At 39.8% G+C, this 22110-nt stretch overlaps 2 protein-coding genes across 6 annotated transcripts in view; one reads left to right on the forward strand and one right to left on the reverse strand.

Annotated features, from left to right (window-relative positions):
- Positions 1-22110, forward strand: part of LOC128692766 (clusterin-associated protein 1) — a 149678-nt gene that overhangs the window by 96251 nt on the left and 31317 nt on the right. For all 5 annotated transcript variants that reach the window (XM_070090054.1, XM_070090055.1, XM_053782122.2 and 2 more), the window contains 2 exons: positions 4040-4116; positions 19866-20016. In XM_070090054.1, coding sequence (XP_069946155.1) covers positions 4040-4116; positions 19866-20016 — 228 coding nt within the window. The remainder of the gene's footprint in view (positions 1-4039; positions 4117-19865; positions 20017-22110) is intronic.
- Positions 1-22110, reverse strand: part of Trs31 (trafficking protein particle complex subunit 31) — a 105208-nt gene that overhangs the window by 6277 nt on the left and 76821 nt on the right. The window lies entirely within an intron of this gene.

The following is a 22110-nucleotide window of genomic DNA, read 5'->3' on the forward strand; positions in this document are numbered from 1 at the left end:
GAGGGTTGGAATAGTTTTAAAAATGCAGTATTAGAATGTGGGGCAGAAGTTTGTGGTTATAGGAGGGTGGGTGCAGGAGGAAAGAGGAGTGATTGGTGGAATGATGAAGTAAAGGGTGTGATAAAAGAGAAAAAGTTAGCTTATGAGAGGTATTTACAAAGAAGAAGTGTTATAAGAAGAATAGAGTATATGGAGAGTAAAAGAAAGGTGAAGAGAGTAGTGAGAGAGTGCAAAAGGAGAGTGGATAATAGAGCGGGAGAGGCACTGTCAAAAAATTTTAATGAAAATAAGAAAAAATTTTGGAGTGAGTTAAACAAGTTAAGAAAGCCTCGGGAACGAATGGATTTGTCAGTTAAAAGCAGAGTAGGGGAGTTAGTAGATGGGGAGATGGAGGTATTGGGTAGATGGCGAGAATATTTTGAAGAACTTTTAAATGCCGACGAAGAAAGGGAGGCGGTAATTTCATGCACTGGCCTGGGAGGTATACCATCTTTAAGGAGTGAAGAAGGGCAGGATGTGAGTGTGGGGGAGATGCGTGAGGCATTACATAGAATGAAAGGGGGTAAAGTAGCTGGAACTGACGGGATCATGACAGAAATGTTAAAACCAGGGGGGACATAGTATTGGAGTGGTTGGTATTTTTGTTTAATAAATGTATGAAAGAGGGGAAGGTACCTAGGGATTGGCAGAGAGCGTGTATAGTCTTTCTTTCTTTCAACACACCGGCCGTATCCCACCGAGGCAGGGTGGCCCAAAAGGAAAAACGAAAGTTTCTCCTTCTACATTTAGTAATATATACAGGAGAAGGGGTTACTAGCCCCTTGCTCCTGGCATTTTAGTCGCCTCTTACAACACACATGGCTTACGGAGGAAGAATTCTGTTCCACTTCCCCATGGAGATAAGAGGAAATAAACAAGAACAAGAACTAGAGAAAAAATAGAAGAAAACCCAGAGGGGTGTGTATATATGTATATGCTTGTACATGTATGTATAGTGTGACCTAAGTGTAAGTAGAAGTAGCAAGATGTACCTGAAATCTTGCATGTTTATGAGACAGAAAAAAGACACCAGCAATCTTCCCATCATGTAAAACAATTACAGGCTTTCGTTTTACACTCACTTGGCAGGACGGTAGTACCTCCCTGGGCGGTTGCTGTCTACCAACCTACTACCTAGGAGTGTGTATAGTCCCTTTATATAAAGGGAAGGGGGGCAAAAGAGATTGTAAAAATTATAGAATAAGTTTACTGAGTATGTATACCAGGAAAAGTGTATGGTAGGGTTATTATTGAAAGAATTAGAAGTAAGACAGAATGTAGATTTGCAGATGAGCAAGGAGGTTTTAGTGGGTAGGGGATGTGTAGATCAAGTGTTTACATTGAAGCATATATGTGAACAGTCAACCATACCCCCGGCCGGGATTGAACCCGCGGTCATAGTCTCAAAACTCCTGGTCATTACGATTTCTTGAGTTATGTGAACAGTATTTAGATAAAGGTAGGGAAGTTTTATTGCATTTATGGATTTAGAAAAGGCATATGATAGAGTGGATAGGAGAACAATGTGGCAGATGTTGCAAGTATATGGAATAGGTGGTAAGTTACTAAATGCTGTAAAGAATTTTTATGAGGATAGTGAGGCTCAGGTTAGGGTGTGTAGAAGAGAGGGAGACTACTTCCCGGTAAAAGTAGGTCTTAGACAGGGATGTGTAATGTCACCATGGTTGTTTAATATATTTATAGATGAGGTTGTAAAAGAAGTAAATGCTATGGTGTTTGGGAGAGGGGTGGGATAAAATTATGGAGAATTAAATACAAAATGGGAAGTGACACAGTTACTTTTTGCTGATGATACTCTGCTTATGGGAGGTTCTAAAGAAAAATTACGAAGGTTAGTGGACGAATTTGGGAGTGTGTGTAAAGGTAGAAAGTTGAAAGTGAACATAGAAAAGAGTAAGGTGATGAGGATATCAAATGATTTAGATAAAGAAAAATTGGATATCAAATTGGGGAGGAGGAGTATGGAAGAAGTGAATATTTTCAGATATTTGGGAGTTGACGTGTCAGCGGATGGATTTATGAAGGATGAAGTTAATCGTAGAATTGATGAAGGAAAAAAGGTGAGTGGTGCATTGAGATATATGTGGAGGCAAAAAATATTAACTATGGAGGAAAAGAAGGGAATGTATGAAAGTATAATAATGCCAACACTCTTATATGGGTGTGAAGTTTGGGTTGTAAATGCTGCAGCGAGGAGGCGGTTGGAGGCAGTGGAGATGTCCTGTCTAAGGGCAATGTGTGGTGTAAATATTATGCAGAAAATTTGGAGTGTGGAAATTAGGAGGTGTGGAGTTAATAAATTATATTAGTCAGAGGGATGAAGAGGGTTTGTTAAGTTGGTTTGGTCATTTAGAGAGAATGGACCAAAGTAGAATGACATGGAGAGTGCATAAATCTGTAGGGGAAGGAAGGCGGGGTAGGGGTCATCCTCGAAAAGGTTGGACGGAGGGGGTAAAGGAGGTGTTGTGGGCGAGGGGTTTGGATTTCCAGCAAGCGTGCGTGAGTGTGTTAGATAGGAGTGAATGGAGACGAATGGTATTTGGGACCTGACGAGCTGTTGGAGTGTGAGCAGGGTAATATTTAGTGAAGGGATTCAGGGAAACCGGTTATTTTATATGACCGGACTTGAGTCCTGGAAATAGGAAGTACAATGCCTGCACTCTAAAGGATGGGTCTGGGATATTGGCATTTTGGAGGGATATATTGTGTATTTTTATACTTATACACTTTTAACTGTTGTATTCTGGGCACCTCTGTAAAAACTGATTATGTGTGAGTGAGGTGAAAATGTTGAATGATGATGGAAGTATTTTCTTTTTGGGGATTTTCTTTCTTTTTCGGTCACCCTGCCTCAGTGGGAGATTGCCGACTTGTTGAAAAAAAATTATTATTAATATTTGTACATACGTATTATTGCAATAATAATTATTATTATTATTATTATTAGGTCACTGGAGCACAGATCCACTGTATAGCACTGTCTGGATTTTTTGGGTTATCCTTGGTAATTTATGCTATGTATGATAACTTATGTGTACCTGTGAGAGAGAGAGAGAGAGAGAGAGAGAGAGAGAAAGAGGGAGATACAGATAGAGAGAGAGCCACATTCAGTCAGCCAGCCAACCACCCGGCCAGCCAGCCAGCCGGATACATATTACACATGTTCCAGAGTTGTTTCTCTTTACTTAGGGTATAGGTTATAGGACATTCTGGCAGGATGACACTACCAGTGGTATTCTCCCATTCCACTGTGTCGACAATACTTAAAGATAACAGTAACATATGATACTGTATGAGATGTAAAATTTACAATACAGTTCACTACCATGTATACATATTATACAGTACATAAATAATTAAAATATATCAATAAAAGTAAATTATGGTAAAAAGAATGAAATAATGATTGTACCTTACATTACAGTACTATGTAGGTGGTTTATATAGGAAAGGTTTGACATTATGCCCTATCCAGTATGTCAGCAATTTTTAAAAAGGCTCAACTTACGTCCATTTTGACGTACGACCAGTTGGTCAGAACCAAGCTTGGTCGTAAGTCGGATGGTACCCGTACTTTGTCATGAAACCAACCAAAATCACCTCTCTTTCAGTAGTATGTCTTCCATCATATCATATGATACCAATAAACAGCCAGTGAATCCATAAAAACCCTCCAAGAACATATCTCCAAGTTGCTATTTTAAATCATACACTGTCAGTTTTGCTTTTATATCATGCACTGCATTGGGCAGGATATTTTTTTTTTATACTGTGCACACTCATTGCACATTCACATTCATTTCTAAGCCAAAATTTACCACTTGCTGCTTATCTGAGTGAGCTGAGCTCCTGACGTAGAACTATGTCAGGGACCATGGCCTCAGTGATGTAGTTCTATGTGATGGACAGTGAAAAGGTTAATTATCAACTTATCAGTATTATATACCATTTTCAGCATACCTAAATTCCTATTTTGCAGATTGTGGAAAAAATTAGGAAGAAGAGGGAATCGTTAACAAGGAATGAGAAGAGACTGGAAACCCTACTGAAAATTAAGTGAGAAATGTATACATTATTATTATTGTTGTATTCATGGAGAAGCATTAAATCATTAGGGGTCACACATTGGCAGTGGAATGGAGGTTATCAGGTTTGATCTGAGGAATGAGAAACTTGTTTCAATTTCTTGTATGTTCTTTCATAAGATTTTTCCTCATTAATTGGTCAGTTCCTTCATGTCAATTTGAATTTTTTTTTCCTTCCTTCCTTCCCATGACGTAAGACTACAGTACATGTAGTTCCTGTTTAATTAACAGAGGCCCCGTCCTTGAATTTAGTCAGCATGTTATATCTTGCTTGTGAGCGAAAATAAGCCAGCGAGCATTATGGTGAGCAGCAATGCCAGATGCGATTGCCTATCCTCCTTCCCTTTTACAGTTCAAAAGAATATATTTTTATTTATTATCACACTGGCCGATTCCCACCAAGGCAGGGTGGCCCGAAAAAGAAAAACTTTCACCATCATTCACTCCATCACTGTCTTGCCAGAAGGGTGTTTTATACTACAGTTTTTAAACTGCAACATTAACACACCTCCTTCAGAGTGCAGGCACTGTACTTCCCATCTCCAGGATGTACAGTGCCTACACTCTGAAGGAGGGGTTCAAAAGAACTCAACATTTATTATATACTGTTTTGTTCATTAGAATTACTCTTATTATATGTCTATATATAAGATGATGGTAGTAGGCTGGTAGACAGCAACCACCCATGGAGGTACTACCGTCCTGCCAGGTGACTGTGAAACAGAAACCTGCAGCGGTTTTACATAATGGTGGGATTGCTGGTGTCTTTTTTCCTGTCTCATAAACACGCTGGATAACAGGTATATCTTGCTACTTCTGCTTACACTTAGGTTACACTACACAGGCATGCACACGTGTGTGTGTGTGTGTGTGTGTGTGTGTGTGTGTGTTTGTGTGTGTATATATACATATATTTTTTTTTATTATCACACTGGCCGATTCCCACCAAGGCAGGGTGGCCCGAAAAAGAAAAACTTTCACCATCATTCGCTCCATCACTGTCTAGCCAGAAGGGTGCTTTACACTACAGTTTTTAAACTGCAACATTAACACCCCTCCTTCAGAGTGCAGGCACTGTACTTCCCATCTCCAGGACTCAAGTCCGGCCTGCCGGTTTCCCTGAACCCCTTCATAAATGTTACTTTGCTCACACTCCAACAGCACGTCAAGTATTAAAAATCATTTGTCTCCATTTACTCATATCAAACACGCTCACGCATGCACGCTGGAAGTCCAAGCCCCTCGCACACAAAACCTCCTTTACCCCCTCCCCCAACCTTTCCTAGGCCGACCCCTACCCCACCTTCCTTCCACTACAGACTGATACACTCTTGAAGTCACTCTGTTTCGCTCCATTCTCTCTACATGTCTGAACCACCTCGACAACCCTTCCTCAGCCCTCTGGACAACAGTTTTGGTAATCCCACACCTCCTCCTAACTTCCAAACTATGAATTCTCTGCATTATATTCACACCACACATTGCCCTCAGACATGACATCTCCACTGCCTCCAGCCTTCTCCTCGCTGCAACATTCATCACCCATGCTTCACACCCATATAAGATCGTTGGTAAAACTATACTCTCATACATTCCCCTCTTTGCCTCCAAGGACAAAGTTCTTAGTCCTATTCTCTGTCTTACTCTTAATTCTTTCAATATAATAACTCTACCATACACTTTGCCAGGTATACTCAACAGACTTATCCCCCTATAATTTTTGTACTCTCTTTTATCCCCTTTGCCTTTATACAAAGGAACTATGCATGCTCTCTGCCAATCCCTAGGTACCTTACCCTCTTCCATACATTTATTAAATAATTGCACCAACCACTCCAAAACTATATCCCCACCTGCTTTTAACATTTCTATCTTTATCCCATCAATCCCGGCTGCCTTACCCCCTTTCATTTTACCTACTGCCTCACGAACTTCCCCCACACTCACAACTGGCTCTTCCTCACTCCTACAAGATGTTATTCCTCTTTTCCCTATACACGAAATCACAGCTTCCCTATGTTCATCAACATTTAACAATTCCTCAAAATATTCCCTCCATCTTCCCAATACCTCTAACTCTCCATTTAATAACTCTCCTCTCCTATTTTTAACTGACAAATCCATTTATTCTCTAGGCTTCCTTAACTTGTTAATCTCACTCCAAAACTTTTTCTTATTTTCAACAAAATTTGTTGATAACATCTCACCCACTCTCTCATTTGCTCTCTTTTTATTTTTATTATTTTTTTTTTTTTTATTATCACACTGGCCGATTCCCACCAAGGCAGGGTGGCCCGAAAAAGAAAAACTTTCACCATCATTCACTCCATCACTGTCTTGCCAGAAGGGTGCTTTACACTACAGTTTTTAAACTGCAACATTAACACCCCTCCTTCAGAGTGCAGGCACTGTACTTCCCATCTCCAGGACTCAAGTCCGGCCTGCCGGTTTCCCTGAATCCCTTCATAAATGTTACTTTGCTCACACTCCAACAGCACGTCAAGTATTAAAAACCATTTGTCTCCATTCACTCCTATCAAACACGCTCACGCATGCCTGCTGGAAGTCCAAGCCCCTCGCACACAAAACCTCCTTTACCCCCTCCCTCCAACCCTTCCTAGGCCGACCCCTACCCCGCCTTCCTTCCACTACAGACTGATACACTCTTGAAGTTATTCTGTTTCGCTCCATTCTCTCTATATGTCCGAACCACCTCAACAACCCTTCCTCAGCCCTCTGGACAACAGTTTTGGTAATCCCGCACCTCCTCCTAACTTCCAAACTACGAATTCTCTGCATTATATTCACACCACACATTGCCCTCAGACATGACATCTCCACTGCCTCCAGCCTTCTCCTCGCTGCAACATTCATCACCCATGCTTCACACCCATATAAGAGCGTTGGTAAAACTATACTCTCATACATTCCCCTCTTTGCCTCCAAGGACAAAGTTCTCTGTCTCCACAGACTCCTAAGTGCACCACTCACTCTTTTTCCCTCATCAATTCTATGATTCACCTCATCTTTCATAGACCCATCCGCTGACACGTCCACTCCCAAATATCTGAATACATTCACCTCCTCCATACTCTCTCCCTCCAATCTGATATTCAATCTTTCATCACCTAATCTTTTTGTTATCCTCATAACCTTACTCTTTCCTGTATTCACCTTTAATTTTCTTCTTTTGCACACCCTACCAAATTCATCCACCAATCTCTGCAGCTTCTCTTCAGAATCTCCCAAGAGCACAGTGTCATCAGCAAAGAGCAGCTGTGACAACTCCCACCCTGTGTGTGATTCTTTATCTTTTAACTCCACGCTCATAAACACGCTAAGATAACAGGGATATCTTGCTACTCCTACTTACACTTTGGTCACACTTCACAGACACGCACATGCATATATATATATACATACATCTAAGTTTTTCTCCTTTTTCTAAATAGCTCTTGTTCTTTTTTATTTCTTCTATTGTCCATGGGGAAGTGGAAAAGAATCTTTCCTCCGTAAGCCATGCGTGTCGTATGAGGCGACTAAAATGCCGGGAGCAATGGGCTAGTAACCCCTTCTCCTGTATACAATTACTAAAAAAGAGAAGAAGAAAAACTTTATAAAACTGGGTTGCTTAAATGTGCGTGGATGTAGTGCGGATGACAAGAAACAGATGATTGCTGATGTTATGAATGAAAAGAAGTTGGATGTCCTGGCCCTAAGCGAAACAAAGCTGAAGGGGGTAGGAGAGTTTCAGTGGGGGGAAATAAATGGGATTAAATCTGGAGTATCTGAGAGAGTTAGAGCAAAGGAAGGGGTAGCAGTAATGTTAAATGATCAGTTATGGAAGGAGAAAAGAGAATATGAATGTGTAAATTCAAGAATTATGTGGATTAAAGTAAAGGTTGGATGCGAGAAGTGGGTCATAATAAGCGTGTATGCACCTGGAGAAGAGAGGAATGCAGAGGAGAGAGAGAGATTTTGGGAGATGTTAAGTGAATGTATAGGAGCCTTTGAACCAAGTGAGAGAGTAATTGTGGTAGGGGACTTGAATGCTAAAGTAGGAGAAACTTTTAGAGAGGGTGTGGTAGGTAAGTTTGGGGTGCCAGGTGTAAATGATAATGGGAGCCCTTTGATTGAACTTTGTATAGAAAGGGGTTTAGTTATAGGTAATACATATTTTAAGAAAAAGAGGATAAATAAGTATACACGATATGATGTAGGGCGAAATGACAGTAGTTTGTTGGATTATGTATTGGTAGATAAAAGACTGTTGAGTAGACTTCAGGATGTACATGTTTATAGAGGGGCCACAGATATATCAGATCACTTTCTAGTTGTAGCTACACTGAGAGTAAAAGGTAGATGGGATACAAGGAGAATAGAAGCATCAGGGAAGAGAGAGGTGAAGGTTTATAAACTAAAAGAGGAGGCAGTTAGGGTAAGATATAAACAGCTATTGGAGGATAGATGGGCTAATGAGAGCATAGGCAATGGGGTCGAAGAGGTATGGGGTAGGTTTAAAAATGTAGTGTTAGAGTGTTCAGCAGAAGTTTGTGGTTACAGGAAAGTGGGTGCAGGAGGGAAGAGGAGCGATTGGTGGAATGATGATGTAAAGAGAGTAGTAAGGGAGAAAAAGTTAGCATATGAGAAGTTTTTACAAAGTAGAAGTGATGCAAGGAGGGAAGAGTATATGGAGAAAAAGAGAGAAGTTAAGAGAGTGGTGAAGCAATGTAAAAAGAGAGCAAATGGCCTCTTGCCAAGACCCTCGCATTTACTTCTCTTACAACCCCATCTATAAATATATTAAACAACCACGGTGACATCACACATCCTTGTCTAAGGCCTACTTTTACTGGGAAAAAATTTCCCTCTTTTCTACATACTCTAACTTGAGCCTCACTATCCTCGTAAAAACTCTTCACTGCTTTCAGTAACCTACCTCCTACACCATACACTTGCAACATCTGCCACATTGCCCCCCTATCCACCCTGTCATACGCCTTTTCCAAATCCATAAATGCCACAAAGACCTCTTTAGCCTTATCTAAATACTGTTCACTTATATGTTTCACTGTAAACACCTGGTCCACACACCCCCTACCTTTCCTAAAGCCTCCTTGTTCATCTGCTATCCTATTCTCCGTCTTACTCTTAATTCTTTCAATTATAACTCTACCATACACTTTACCAGGTACACTCAACAGACTTATCCCCCTATAATTTTTGCACTCTCTTTTATCCCCTTTGCCTTTATACAAAGGAACTATGCATGCTCTCTGCCAATCCCTAGGTACCTTACCCTCTTCCATACATTTATTAAATAATTGCACCAACCACTCCAAAACTATATCCCCACCTGCTTTTAACATTTCTATCTTTATCCCATCAATCCCGGCTGCCTTACCCCCTTTCATTTTACCTACTGCCTCACGAACTTCCCCCACACTCACAACTGGCTCTTCCTCACTCCTACAAGATGTTATTCCTCCTTGCCCTATACACGAAATCACAGCTTCCCTATCTTCATCAACATTTAACAATTCCTCAAAATATTCCCTCCATCTTCCCAATACCTCTAACTCTCCATTTAATAACTCTCCTCTCCTATTTTTAACTGACAAATCCATTTGTTCTCTAGGCTTCCTTAACTTGTTAATCTCACTCCAAAACTTTTTCTTATTTTCAACAAAATTTGTTGATAACAGCTCACCCACTCTCTCATTTGCTCTCTTTTTACATTGCTTCACCACTCTCTTAACCTCTCTCTTTTTCTCCATATACTCTTCCCTCCTTGCATCACTTCTACTTTGTAAAAACTTCTCATATGCTAACTTTTTCTCCCTTACTACTCTCTTTACATCATCATTCCACCAATTGCTCCTCTTCCCTCCTGCACCCACTTTCCTGTAACCACAAACTTCTGCTGAACACTCTAACACTACATTTTTAAACCTACCCCATTCCTCTTCGACCCCATTGCCTATGCTCTCATTAGCCCATCTATCCTCCAATAGCTGTTTATATCTTACCCTAACTGCCTCCTCTTTTAGTTTATAAACCTTCACCTCTCTCTTCCCTGATGCTTCTATTCTCCTTGTATCCCATCTACCTTTTACTCTCAGTGTAGCTACAACTAGAAAGTGATCTGATATATCTGTGGCCCCTCGATAAACATGTACATCCTGAAGTCTACTCAACAGTCTTTTATCTACTAATACATAATCCAACAAACTACTGTCATTTCGCCCTACATCATATCGTGTATACTTATTTATCCTCTTTTTCTTAAAATATGTATTACCTATAACTAAACCCCTTTCTATACAAAGTTCAATCAAAGGGCTCCCATTATCATTTACACCTGGCACCCCAAACTTACCTACCACACCCTCTCTAAAAGTTTCTCCTACTTTAGCATTCAGGTCCCCTACCACAATTACTCTCTCACTTGGTTCAAAGGCTCCTATACATTCACTTAACATCTCCCAAAATCTCTCTCTCTCCTCTGCATTCCTCTCTTCTCCAGGTGCATACACGCTTATTATGACCCACTTCTCGCATCCAACCTTTACTTTAATCCACATAATTCTCGAATTTACACATTCATATTCTCTTTTCTCCTTCCATAACTGATCATTTAACATTACTGCTACCCCTTCCTTTGCTCTAACTCTCTCAGATACTCCAGATTTAATCCCATTTATTTCCCCCCACTGAAACTCTCCTACCCCCTTCAGCTTTGTTTCGCTTAGAGCCAGGACATCCAACTTCTTTTCATTCATAACATCAGCAATCATCTGTTTCTTGTCATCCGCACTACATCCACGCACATTTAAACAACCCAGTTTTATAAAGTTTTTCTTCTTCTCTTTTTTAGTAAATGTATACAGGAGAAGGGGTTACTAGCCCATTGCTCCCGGCATTTTAGTCGCCTCATACGACACGCATGGCTTACGGAGGAAAGATTCTTTTCCACTTCCCCATGGACAATAGAAGAAATAAAAAAGAACAAGAGCTATTTAGAATAAGGAGAAAAACCTAGATGTATGTATATATATATATGCATGTGCGTGTCTGTGAAGTGTGACCAAAGTGTAAGTAGGAGTAGCAAGATATCCCTGTTATCTAGCGTGTTTATGAGACAGAAAAAGAAAACCAGCAATCCTACCATCATGCAAAACAGTTACAGGTTTTTGTTTCACAGTCATCTGGCAGGACGGTAGTACTTCCCTGGGTGGTTGCTGTCTACCAACCTACTACTATATATATATTTTTTTTTCAACAAGTCGGCCATCTCCCACCGAGGCAGGGTGACCCAAAAAAGAAAGAAAATCCCCAAAAAGAAAATACTTTCATCATCATTCAACACTTTCACCACACTCACACATTATCACTGCTTTTGCAGAGGTGCTCAGAATACAACAGTTTAGAAGCATATACGTATAAAGATACACAACATATCCCTCCAAACTGCCAATATCCCAAACCCCTCCTTTAAAGTGCAGGCATTGTACTTCCCATTTCCAGGACTCAAGTCCGACTATATGAAAATAACCAGTTTCCCTGAATCCCTTCACTTAATATTACCCTGCTCACACTCCAACAGATTGTCAGGTCCCAAGTATCATTTGTCTCCATTCACTCCTATCTAACACGCTCATGCACGCTTGCTGGAAGTCCAAGCCCCTTGCCCACAAAACCTCCTTTACCCCCTCTTTCCAACCCTTTCGAGGACGACCCCTACCCCTCCTTCCTTCCCCTATAGATTTATATGCTTTCCATGTCATTCTACTTTGATCCATTCTCTCTAAATGACCAAACCACCTCAACAACCCCTCTTCTGCCCTCTGACTAATGCTTTTATTAACTCCACACCTTCTCCTAATTTCCACACTTCGAATTTTCTGCATAATATTTACACCACACATTGCCCTTAGACAGGACATCTCCACTGCCTCCAACCGTCTCCTCGCTGCTGCATTTACCACCCAAGCTTCACATCCATATAAGAGTGTTGGTACTACTATACTTTCATACATTCCCTTCTTTGCCTCCATAGATAACGTTTTTTGACTCCACATATACCTCAATGCACCACTCACCTTTTTTCCCTCATCAATTCTATGATTAACCTCATCCTTCATAAACCCATCCGCCGACACGTCAACTCCCAAGTATCTGAAAACATTCACTTCTTCCATACTCCTCCTCCCCAATTTGATATCCAGTTTTTCTTTATCTAAATCATTTGATACCCTCATCACCTTACTCTTTTCTATGTTCACTTTCAACTTTCTACCTTTACACACATTCTCAAACTCATCCACTAACCTTTGCAATTTTTCTTTAGAATCTTCCATAAGCAGAGTATCATCAGCAAAAAGTAATTTGTGTCAGTTCCCATTTTGAATTATATCTATATATATATATATATATATATATATATATATATATATATATATATATATATATATTTTTTTTTTTTTTTTTCAACAAGTCGGCCGTCTCCCACCGAGGCAGGGTGACCCAAAAAAGAAAGAAAATCCCCAAAAAGAAAATACTTTCATCATCATTCAACACTTTCACCACACTCGCACATTATCACTGTTTTTGCAGAGGTGCTCAGAATACAACAGTCTAGAAGCATACACATATAAAGATACACAACATATCCCTCCAAACTGCCAATATCCCAAACCCCTCCTTTAAAGTGCAGGCATTGTACTTCCCATTTCCAGGACTCAAGTCCGACTATATGAAAATAACCGGTTTCCCTGAATCCCTTCACTAAATATTACCCTGCTCACACTCCAACAGATCGTCAGGTCCCAAGTACCATTCGTCTCCATTCACTCCTATCTAACACGCTCACGCACGCTTGCTGGAAATCCAAGCCCCTTACCCACAAAACCTCCTTTACCCCCTCTCTCCAACCCTTTCGAGGACGACCCCTACCCCGCCTTCCTTCCCCTATAGATTTATATGCTTTCCATGTCATTCTACTGTGATCCATTCTCTCTAAATGACCAAACCACCTCAACAACCCCTCTTCTGCCCTCTGACTAATACTTTTATTAACTCCACACCTTCTCCTAATTTCCACACTCCGAATTTTTTGCATAATATTTACACCACACATTGCCCTTAGACAGGACATCTCCGCTGCCTCCAACCGTCTCCTTGCTGCTGCATTTACCACCCAAGCTTCACACCCATATAAGAGTGTTGGTACTACTATACTTTCATACATTCCCTTCTTTGCCTCCATAGATAACGTTTTTTGACTCCACATATACCTCAACGCACCACTCACCTTTTTTCCCTCATCAATTCTATGATTAACCTCATCCTTCATAAATCCATCCGCCGACACGTCAACTCCCAAGTATCTGAAAACATTCACTCCTTCCATACTCCTCCTCCCCAATTTGATATCCAATTTTTCTTTATCTAAATCATTTGACACCCTCATCACCTTACTCTTTTCTATGTTCACTTTCAACTTTCTACCTTTACACACATTCCCAAACTCATCCACTAACCTTTGCAATTTTTCTTTAGAATCTCCCATAAGCACAGTATCATCAGCAAAAAGTAACTGTGTCAATTCCCATTTTGAATTTGATTCCCCATAATTTAATCCCACCCCTCTCCCAAACACCCTAGCATTTACTTCCTTTACAACCCCATCTATAAATATATTAAACAACCATGGTGACATTACACATCCCTGTCTAAGACCTACTTTTACCGGGAAGTAGTCTCCCTCTCTTCTACACACCCTAACCTGAGCCTCACTATCCTCATAAAAACTCTTTACAGCATTTAATAACTTACCACCTATTCCATATACTTGCAACATCTGCCACATTGCTCCTCTATCCACTCTATCATATGCCTTTTCTAAATCCATAAATGCAATAAAAACCTCCCTATCTTTATCTAAATACTGTTCACATATATGCTTCAATGTAAACACCTGATCTACACATCCCCTACCCACTCTAAAACCTCCTTGCTCATCCGCAATCCTACATTCTGTCTTACCTCTAATTCTTTCAATTATAACCCTACCGTACACTTTTCCTGGTATACTCAGTAAGCTTATTCCTCTATAATTTTTACAGTCTCTTTTGTCCCCTTTCCCTTTATATAAAGGGACTATACATGCTCTCTGCCAATCCCTAGGTACCTTCCCCTCTTTCATACATTTATTAAACAAAAGTACCAACCACTCCAACACTATATCCCCCCCTGCTTTTAACATTTCTGTCATGATCCCATCAGTTCCAGCTGCTTTACCCCCTTTCATTTTACGTAATGCCTCACGTACCTCCCCCACACTTACATTCTGCTCTTCTTCACTCCTAAAAGATGGTATACCTCCCTGACCAGTGCATGAAATTACTGCCTCTGTTTCTTCCTTAACATTTAAAAGTTCCTCAAAATATTCTCGCCATCTACCCAATACCTCCATCTCCCCATCTACTAACTCCCCTACTCTGTTTTTAACTGACAAATCCATATTTTCCCTAGGCTTTCTTAACTTGTTTAACTCGCTCCAAAATTTTTTCTTATTTTCATTAAAATTTCTTGACAGTGCCTCTCCCACTCTATCATCTGCTCTCCTTTTGCACTCTCTCACCACTCTCTTTACCTTTCTTTTACTCTCCATATACTCTGCTCTTCTTATAACACTTCTGCTTTGTAAAAACCTCTCATAAGCTACCTTTTTCTCTTTTATCACACCCTTTACTTCATCATTCCACCAGTCACTCCTCTTTCCTCCTGCCCCCACCCTCCTATAACCACAAACTTCTGCCCCACATTCTAATACTGCATTTTTAAAACTATTCCAACCCTCTTCAACCCCCCCACTACTCATCTTTGCACTAGCCCACCTTTCTGCCAATAGTCGCTTATATCTCACCCGAACTTCCTCCTCCCTTAGTTTATACACTTTCACCTCCCTCTTACTTGTTGTTGCCACCTTCCTCTTTTCCCATCTACCTCTTACTCTAACTGTAGCTACAACTAAATAATGATCCGATATATCAGTTGCCCCTCTATAAACATGTACATCCTGGAGCCTACCCATCAACCTTTTATCCACCAATACATAATCTAATAAACTACTTTCATTACGTGCTACATCATACCTTGTATATTTATTTATCCTCTTTTTCATAAAATATGTATTACTTATTACCAAATTTCTTTCTACACATAGCTCAATTAAAGGCTCCCCATTTACATTTACCCCTGGCACCCCAAATTTACCTACTACTCCCTCCATAACATTTTTACCCACTTTAGCATTAAAATCCCCAACCACCATTACTCTCACACTTGATTCAAAACTCCCCACGCATTCACTCAACATTTCCCAAAATCTCTCTCTCTCCTCTACACTTCTCTCTTCTCCAGGTGCATACACGCTTATTATAACCCACTTTTCACATCCAATCTTTATTTTGCTCCACATAATCCTTGAATTAATACATTTATAGTCCCTCTTTTCCTGCCATAGCTTATCCTTCAACATTATTGCTACTCCTTCTTTAGCTCTAACTCTATTTGAAACCCCTGACCTAATCCCATTTATTCCTCTCCACTGAAACTCTCCCACCCCCTTCAGCTTTGTTTCACTTAAAGCCAGGACATCCAGCTTTTTCTCATTCATAACATCCACAATCATCTCTTTCTTATCATCTGCACAACATCCACGCACATTCAGACTTCCCACTTTGACAATTTTCTTCTTCTTATTCTTTTTAGTAATCTTTATAATCTTTATATTTATATATATTATAATCTTTATATATATATCTATATATATATATATATATATATATATATATATATTTATATATATATATATATATATATATATATGTATATATGTATATATATATATATATATATATATATATATATATCTTTTCTTCTTTCAACGTACCAGCCGTATCCCACTGAGGTGGGGTGGTCCAAAAGAAAAAACTGAAGTTTCTCCTTTTAAATTTAGTAATATATACAGGAGAAGGGGTTACTAGCCCCTTGCTCCCGGCATTTTAGTCGCCTCTTACGACACGCATGGCTTACAGAGGAAGAATTCTGTTCCACTTCCCCATGGAGATAAGAGGAAATAAACAAGAACAAGAATTAGAAAGAAAATAGAAGAAAACCCAGAGGGGTGTGTACATATATGCTTGTACATGTATGTGTACCTGTAATCTTGCATATTTATGAGACAGACAAAAGACACCAGCAGTCCTACCATCATGTAAAACAATTACAGGCTTTCGTTTTACACTCACTTGGCAGGACGGTAGTACCTCCCTGGGCGGTTGCTGTCTGCCAACCTACTACATACATACATACATACATACATACATACATACATACATACATACATACATACATACATACATACATACATACATACATACATACATACATACATATATATATATATATATATATATATATATATATATATATATATATCTATATATATATATATATATATATCTATATATATATATATATATATATATATATATGCATGCGCGCAAAACAACCACTCTGAAAGAATAGAGAAATTCCAAGCGCTTTTGTGGCTACTCACATTATCAAGGAACTATGAAAGTAAAGCCTCCAAGGAAGCTATATAAGGGGTCTGGCCAGCACCTCACTATCAGATCCCACAACGGTTAAACACGTGACGCGCGCCGACCCAACTTGGATAGGTCCTTTGCACAACTCACCCACAAACTATTCTACCCAAGAAAATTTAAAAATTATTATTTGTCCAGTGTATTATTAAATTCTTCCCAAATTCTATTAATTATAAATGGATCTAATTTATATAAACCAAAGGAAATATTCATATTATTGTCAAAACTGCTTTTTATGAAACAAGATTCAATTATATTCCTATCGACCATGGACTTGCTTGATACTACTTTCTCAACTTTTTGAAAATCAATTGGATGGTTAAAATCTCTTACATTGATTTTCAAAAAGTTGAGAAAGTAGTATCAAGCAAGTCCATGGTCGACAGGAATATAATTGAATCTTGTTTCATAAAAAGCAGTTTTGACAATAATATGAATATTTCCTTTGGTTTATATAAATTAGAAATAAACATTTTCATTTTCATGCAGTTATTCTCTGGAGAATGTCCACTTTTTACTATACAATATGTTGCAGTTTTTGAACTGTAGTATCGGCATGCTTCTGGCAAGACAGTGATGGAGTGAGTGATGATGAAAGTGTTTCTTCTTTTTCGATTCGCACTGCCTCGGTGGGAAACAGCCAGTGTTTTAAAAAAATTATTTATTTTGGGAAAGTCTTAAATTTTTTTTTATTAACACATCAAGGCAGGGTGGCCCAAAAAAGAAAAACTTCCATCATCATTCACTCCATCACTGTCTTGCCAGAGGCATGCTTACACTACAATTATAAAACTGCAACATTAACACCCCTCCTTCAGAGTGCAGACACTGTACTTCCCATTTCCAGGACTCAAGAGTCTGGCCTGTTGGTTTCCCTGAATCTCTTCATAAATGTTACCCTGCTCACACTCCAACAGTACATCAAGTCCTAAAAACCATTTGTCTCCATTCACTCCTATCAAATACGCTCACGCGTGCTTGCTGGAAGTCCAAGCCCCTCGCACACAAAACCTCCTTTACCCCTTCCCTCGAACTTTTCCTAGGCCGACCCCTACCCCGCCTTCCTTCCACTTCAGATTTCTACACTCTGAAAGTCAGTCTATTTTCTTCTATTCTCTCTAAATGTCTGAACCATCTCAACAACCCTTCCTCAGCCCTCTTGATAATAGTTTTGGTAATCCTGCACCTCTTCCTAATTTCCAAACTATGAATTCTCTGCATTATATTCACACTACACATTGCCCTCAGACATGGCATCTCCACTGCCTCCAGCCTTCTCCTTGTTGCATTATTCACCACCCATGCTTCACACTCATATAAGAGTGTTGGTATAACTATACTCTCATACATTCCCCAATTGCTTCTACGGACAAAGTTCTTTGTCTCCACAGACTCCTAAGTGCACCACTCACCCTTTTCCCTTCATCAATTCTATGACTCACCTCATCCTTCATAGACCCATCTCCTGACACGTCCACTCCCAAATATCTGAATACATTCACCTCCTCCATACTCTCTCCCTCCAGTCTGATATCCAGTCTTTCGTCACCTAATTTTTTTGTTATCCTCATAACCTTACTCTTTCCTATATTCACTTTTAATTTTCTTCTTTTACATACCCTACCAAACTCATCCATCAACCTCTACAACTTCTCTTCCAAATCTCCCAAAAGCACAGTGTCGTCAGCAAAGAGCAACTATGACAGCTCCCACTTTCTGTTAAATTCTTTATCTTTTAACTCCTCACCTCTTCCCAACACCCACACATTCACTTCTCTTACCACCCCATCTGTAAATATATTGAACAAAATGGTGACATCACACATGCTTGTCTAAGGCCTACTTTTACTGGGAGATAATCTCTCTCTCTCCTACATGTTCTAACCTGAGCCTCACTATCCTCATAAAAAGTCTTCACTGTTTTCAGTAACTTACCTCCTATACCATACACCTGCAGCATCTGCCACATTACTTTAAGAATTAAAGATTTTATTTCTTTGCATTGTTTACAATGTGTAATTACAATTTTCCTAGGTAGTAGGTTGGTAAACAGCATCCGCCCAGGGAGGTACTACCGTCCTGCCAAGTGAGTGTAAAACGAAAGCCTGTATTTGTTTTACATGATGGTAGGATTGCTGGTGTCTTTTGTCTGTCTCATAAACATGCAAGATTTCAGGTATGTCTTGCTACTTCTACTTACACTTAGGTCACACTACACATATATGTACAAGCATGTATATACACACCCCTCTGGGGTTTCTTCTATTTTCTTTCTAGTTCTTGTTCTTGTTTATTTCCTCTTATCTCCATGGGGAAGTGGAACAGAATTCTTCCTCCGTAAGCCATGCGTGTTGTAAGAGGTGACTAAAATGCCAGGAGCAAGGGGCTAGTAACCCCTTCTCCTGTATAAATTACTAAATTTAAAAAGAGAAACTTTCGTTTTTCTTTTTGGGCCACCCTGCCTTGGTGGGATACGGCCGGTTTGTTGAAAGAAGAAAGAAGAATTACAATTTTGATTTGCTAAATACAAAGAGTCGCTATCATGCCAAGGCATTTCGGGCAGATTAAATCTAATGCTTAACAGACTGCTTAATACAAGGCATATACTATATCATAGTTGGTTAGAATTGGACATCGTTTTTTTATATTTCAACAGAGGTAGTAGAGGTCGACCATCACTAATTCGGCTTCATTGGGACCTGTAGTGTGCCGGATTAGTGAGTTTGCCGGATTACAGAGTGGTTAGCTTAGAATACACTTAATTAACCTATCAGTATAGACTCTTTCTGCTACATCTTCCTCATTTTCATTCTGCTTTCTCCTCCACTGACTTGCTGCTGTGGATTTACAACCATCTGCACAATTTCTGAGTCAGTATAATGATGAAATTTGAATTATGCAAGCCAAAATTAGTGCCGGATTACTGGAACTGGATAACTGCTTGCCGGATTAGTGATGGCCGACCTGTAGTGGTTTAGCAGTACACTGTAATTGAATTTATAATTGAGACTGTTCATTAACAAGGTTTATAATTTATTCTCAGGCCAGCATGGCAAACTGAATTTGAAGAAGAGGAGGCAGAGCTGCGTGCAGTATGGGATGAATATATAACCAAGCATAAAAGCTTGGCATATCTGGAAGAAGAGTTGCAGCAGTTAGAAAAGCGCCCCAACCACCATGTAGACACACAACTGGTAATTTCTGTAGATATTTCTATTATTGTAATGTGTTAAGAAGCAATAGTAGATTGATTACCCTTTGTCACTAAACTTGGAAGAAAAAAGTTTTAACCCCTTGAGGGTCCGTGCCGTAGATCTACGGCTTTACGTTGATGGTCCTAACCGTAGATCTACGTCATGAGCTCAGCTCACTCTGATAAGCTGTGAGCGGTAAGTTTTGGCCTTGATATGAGAGAATACATCTATGTGGTATGTGTGCACCACATAAAACAAATCCTGCAGCACATAGTGCATAATGAGAGAAAAACTGAAACCGTAATTTTCGATTAAAACAGCGACTTTGCAGTGTTTTTTCGTATGTTTTTTATAGTTGTATTTGCGATTTCTTGGTATCATTTGATAGAATGGAAGACATATTACATAAATATGATTTTGATTGGTTTTAGTACTGGAAATGGCTTGAAACTGAGCTCAGAGTAGCGGAAATGTTAAATTTTTGCCGATTTTCAAGAGTAAACAAATGACCTCACACGTCTAATACACGCCTGCTGGTGGGTCTAATATACATTCACAAATCTGGTGATATTATTTATACAATTATTACAATATTGCATGACAGTAAATCTTCTATTTTTTGGTTTGAATAAAAATTCATTATTTTTTTTTTTTTTTTTTTTTTTTTATTATCACACCGGCCGATTCCCACCAAGGCAGGGTGGCCCGAAAAAGAAAAACTTTCACCATCATTCACTCCATCACTGTCTTGCCAGAAGGGTGCTTTACACTACAGTTTTTAAACTGCAACATTAACACCCCTCCTTCAGAGTGCAGGCACTGTACTTCCCATCTCCAGGACTCAAGTCCGGCCTGCCGGTTTCCCTGAATCCCTTCATAAATGTTACTTTGCTCACACTCCAACAGCACGTCAAGTATTAAAAACCATTTGTCTCCATTCACTCCTATCAAACACGCTCACGCATGCCTGCTGGAAGTCCAAGCCCCTCGCACACAAAACCTCCTTTACCCCCTCCCTCCAACCCTTCCTAGGCCGACCCCTACCCCGCCTTCCTTCCACTACAGACTGATACACTCTTGAAGTCATTCTGTTTCGCTCCTTTCTCTCTACATGTCCGAACCACCTCAACAACCCTTCCTCAGCCCTCTGGACAACAGTTTTGGTAATCCCGCACCTCCTCCTAACTTCCAAACTACGAATTCTCTGCATTATATTCACACCACACATTGCCCTCAGACATGACATCTCCACTGCCTCCAGCCTTCTCCTCGCTGCAACATTCATCACCCACGCTTCACACCCATATAAGAGCGTTGGTAAAACTATACTCTCATACATTCCCCTCTTTGCCTCCAAGGACAAAGTTCTTTGTCTCCACAGACTCCTAAGTGCACCACTCACTCTTTTTCCCTCATCAATTCTATGATTCACCTCATCTTTCATAGACCCATCCGCTGACACGTCCACTCCCAAATATCTGAATACGTTCACCTCCTCCATACTCTCTCCCTCCAATCTGATATTCAATCTTTCATCACCTAATCTTTTTGTTATCCTCATAACCTTACTCTTTCCTGTATTCACCTTTAATTTTCTTCTTTTGCACACCCTACCAAATTCATCCACCAATCTCTGCAACTTCTCTTCAGAATCTCCCAAGAGCACAGTGTCATCAGCAAAGAGCAGCTGTGACAACTCCCACTTTGTGTGTGATTCTTTATCTTTTAACTCCACGCCTCTTGCCAAGACCCTCGCATTTACTTCTCTTACAACCCCATCTATAAATATATTAAACAACCACGGTGACATCACACATCCTTGTCTAAGGCCTACTTTTACTGGGAAAAAATTTCCCTCTTTCCTACATACTCTAACTTGAGCCTCACTATCCTCGTAAAAACTCTTCACTGCTTTCAGTAACCTACCTCCTACACCATACACTTGCAACATCTGCCACATTGCCCCCCTATCCACCCTGTCATACGCCTTTTCCAAATCCATAAATGCCACAAAGACCTCTTTAGCCTTATCTAAATACTGTTCACTTATATGTTTCACTGTAAACACCTGGTCCACACACCCCCTACCTTTCC

The sequence above is a fragment of the Cherax quadricarinatus genome, chromosome 30 (genome assembly GCF_038502225.1).
Source record: "Cherax quadricarinatus isolate ZL_2023a chromosome 30, ASM3850222v1, whole genome shotgun sequence".
NCBI classification, from domain to species: domain Eukaryota; kingdom Metazoa; phylum Arthropoda; class Malacostraca; order Decapoda; family Parastacidae; genus Cherax; species Cherax quadricarinatus.